Genomic DNA, 3,317 nt, shown 5'->3' with positions numbered 1-3,317 from the left:
ATCTATCTATCTAATCTACCTATCTTTAATCTATCTATCTATCTCTCTTTAATCTATCTATCTATCTATCTTTGATCTATTCATCCTTAATCTATCTTTCTTTAATGTATCTATCCCAGTTAATCTATCTATCATTAATCTATCTATCTGTCTTTAATCCATCTATCTCTCTGTCTCAATTTGTATTCTTCTTATGGCTTCGTTTCCCTTGTCATTTGTTTCGTGTTTGCCTTTCTGTTTTTTCGGGTGTATGTACACCAGACGGGAGTGCTCCAAGCGGAGGTTATGAGTTGAAGTCTTTACTAATTTCTTTACTCCAGAAGATCGACGAATTCCAACTTCTAGTAGAGAGACACTTTAGTACTACCGAGGCTCTCTTAGGCGAAGAAAATTCCCAGAGAAGTCAACTAGAGAGATCCCTACGATCTATGGCTAAACAGAACTATAAACTCGAAAAGGTGCGCCGCAGCCTTCGCATACAAAGACACACACACGCTACCTTTCACGAGCATTACTAGGACTCCTACTATGACAAGTCCAACACCTACTGCAGCCTCTCGAGATACACGCATGCAGGTCCATATATAGAGGTAGATAGAGATGAGTGAGACGGGGATCACATCCATACATAGACGTCTATGTGGATGCGTACGTTCTTCAAGTAGAAGGAGTGAAGATACCAAAGGAGGTAGATAGATAGATACCTCTATATATATATATATCTGCATATGTATATATATATATCTCCATGTGTATGTATTTATCTAAATATGTGACTGTGTTCTTCTAGTAGATACGTTTAAAAAGGTAGGACGCTAGATCTACTTTGCTATAGCACCCCTCTGGTCCTTCATACGTCCACATGTACACCTCTACATCTTGTCTGGTATATATGTATGCATATATATATATATCTATCTATATATATGTGCATATCTGTATATGGTATCTTCTTCTTCGTGTTTGCCGTGTACACATTTAAGGCCATGACCTCCTTGTTCACTATTTCTCCGGAGACGAAGGGAGACAAAGATTTCGCAAGCCTGACTCCGACGTATCCATCTATCTATCGTTCTTCCCCACTCGTTCTTTCTCACTCTTTCTTTCTTTCTTTCTTTCTCACTCTTTCTTTTTCTTTCTTTTCAGTCACAGCAGCGTATGCTAGCTCTGACGTCGTCGGCCCATGAGAGTGGTGTATGTACACCTGGATCAACGGGTGTTGGAGAGTCTTTTTCTTCCCGAGGAAGAAGTGTCCCTCATTCAAACAAGGCCCTCCCCTCATCTGCAGCGGAGAAGTCAGAAGAACTTTCTTCTTCTTCCTCTTTTTCTTCTAAAGCGCATGCGCGAGGGACACCTAGGAGTGGCTTCCCTTCCCCCTCCAATCTCTTGGAGGAGCAGAAGACGAAGAAGGCTTCTCATGGGGCGAGAGCAGCAGAAAAGGGTGCGCTTCTCACTTCAAGCTCCGAAGACGACGGAGAAGATGACGAGGACGACGATGATACAGAATTCTTCGAATGCGAAGATCAGGAGGTCAGAGAGATGGAAAGGCCGTTAGGATGACAGTCAGCTCGAAATAGAGTAGAGATAGGGAGATGCCAAAAGAGAAAGAGGAGAGATTTCGAGATAGATAGTGAACAAGGAGATAGACAGGTGTAGTTGGGACTGACTCTGCATCTATTCCTGTCACTGTTGCCATCATTCGCCGTGTGGCGGGGTACCCAGTCTTATGCTCTATGTCGACGATATATACATATATATATATATATGTATATATACACGCTAAGATATATATATATATGTGTATGAATGACATCTCTACACCTGTACTTGCGTGGGTTAGGATGGATACCTGTGTGTCTTCTTGTTTGCTTTCTTTCTTTCTTTCTTTCTTTCATTCTTTCTTTTTCACTCTTTCTTTCTTTCTTTTGTTGGGGTCATTTAGTCGTACTTCTATCATTCTGCCCCTGCGGACGGCGCTGGAGGAGGTGCAAGACCAGAAGGACTAAACAAAGGTGAAAGAAGAACACTACGAATCCTTCTTTCTTTCTTTCATTCTCACTCTTTCTTTCTTTCTTTCTTTCTCACTCTTTCTTTCTTTCTTCGCTGTATTTTATATGAAAAGAAAAGCGCCGCTGTTTAAAGGGATGGATGAGGCAGCAAGACAGGAGGAGGAGGAGAGAAGGGTTGCTTAGAGACTGCTTGTAGCCATACACACGGGCAATTCCCTCCTCATCGACCAGGAGGAGAAAAGACACATGCAGAAGAAAACCTAAAGAAACAAAAAGATAGATAGATAGATCAATACATACACACATAGATGGATGGGGGATCAAAGATAGATCGAAGATAGATATCTAGATAGGAGAAAGGAAGAGAGAGTGTAGATTGCACTAATACATGGCGTTTCTGTGAAGGTAACGTCAGAGGACAGAGCGGCCGCATAATATAGTGATGCCGATACACACGTCCATAACCTATATTTATGTATGTATGTATATGTATGTATGTATATGTATGTATGTATGCATGCATGTAGGACTATGTATGTATATTCATGTCTGTGTATAGTGTCTGTATGTAGATCTTTGTATGTCTCTCTCTATATGTGTTTGCGGTAGTAGTAGTAGTAGTGCATGCGTGGTATTTCAGGTCGTATCGGTACTGCCTCTACAAGATGGCTAAAGAGAGAGGGGTGCGAGAAGTTATCTTGGCTAGGTGTTGCTCTCTTTACTTCATTGATCCACTTGTCCTTTGTCTTTCTCTTCTTTCTTCCTTGCTCTTATCCTCCCCTTCTTTCTCTTTTCTTCTTTCTTTGCTCTTCGACAGAGGATTTTCCAGATAGGATAGGAGACGCGGAAGAAGATAGAAAAGCTTCCTCGCTGTCTCCTTCTTGTCTTCGGAAGACCAGAGAAGAACAAGAAGAGGGGGGAGAAATTACAGATGTCTCTTCTTCTTCTTCTTTAGACGGCCGGAGAAGGTCGCAAGAGCTAAGAGAGAAACAAGAAGAGAAGAAAAAGAAGAAGGAAGAGGAAGATCTCTCCTCTTCGTCAGCTCTCCCTCAACACGAGCTTCTTCCCTCTGTATCTCCAGCCTATAGAGCGATATCTCTTCTTCTTTCTTCTTCTTCTTCTGACCGACTTTCTGTAGTTAGGTTTCTAGAAATTACGGCGGGAAGGCTAGGAGGGCCGATGCCTCACAGCCGGACTGCCTTGCCAACACCTCGCACCGAGTTCAAGGTAACTTCTTCTTCTTTCTCTTCCTCTCCTTCTTCTTCTTCTTTCTCTTCCTCTCCTTCTTCTTCTTCTTTCTCTTCCTCT

The 3,317-nt window shown here is 42.1% G+C and overlaps 1 protein-coding gene across 1 annotated transcript in view; it reads left to right on the top strand.

Annotated features, from left to right (window-relative positions):
• Positions 1 to 3,290, top strand: part of CSUI_010126 (oxysterol-binding) — a gene marked incomplete at its 3' end in the record, with an annotated part of 12,026 nt that extends 8,736 nt beyond the window's left edge. The window contains exons 6-9 of the mRNA XM_068070231.1: positions 262 to 458; positions 1,147 to 1,530; positions 1,943 to 2,012; positions 2,827 to 3,290. Of these exons, the coding sequence (XP_067917792.1) occupies positions 262 to 458; positions 1,147 to 1,530; positions 1,943 to 2,012; positions 2,827 to 3,290 (1,115 nt within the window). The remainder of the gene's footprint in view (positions 1 to 261; positions 459 to 1,146; positions 1,531 to 1,942; positions 2,013 to 2,826) is intronic.
• Between the last annotated feature and the right edge of the window lie 27 nt (positions 3,291 to 3,317).

The sequence above is a fragment of the Cystoisospora suis genome, assembly GCF_002600585.1.
Source record: "Cystoisospora suis strain Wien I chromosome Unknown contig_6712, whole genome shotgun sequence".
Lineage (NCBI taxonomy): Eukaryota > Apicomplexa > Conoidasida > Eucoccidiorida > Sarcocystidae > Cystoisospora > Cystoisospora suis.
The sequence above is the reverse complement of the archived record's forward strand: the minus strand, read 5'-3'. Positions and strand labels throughout refer to the sequence as shown.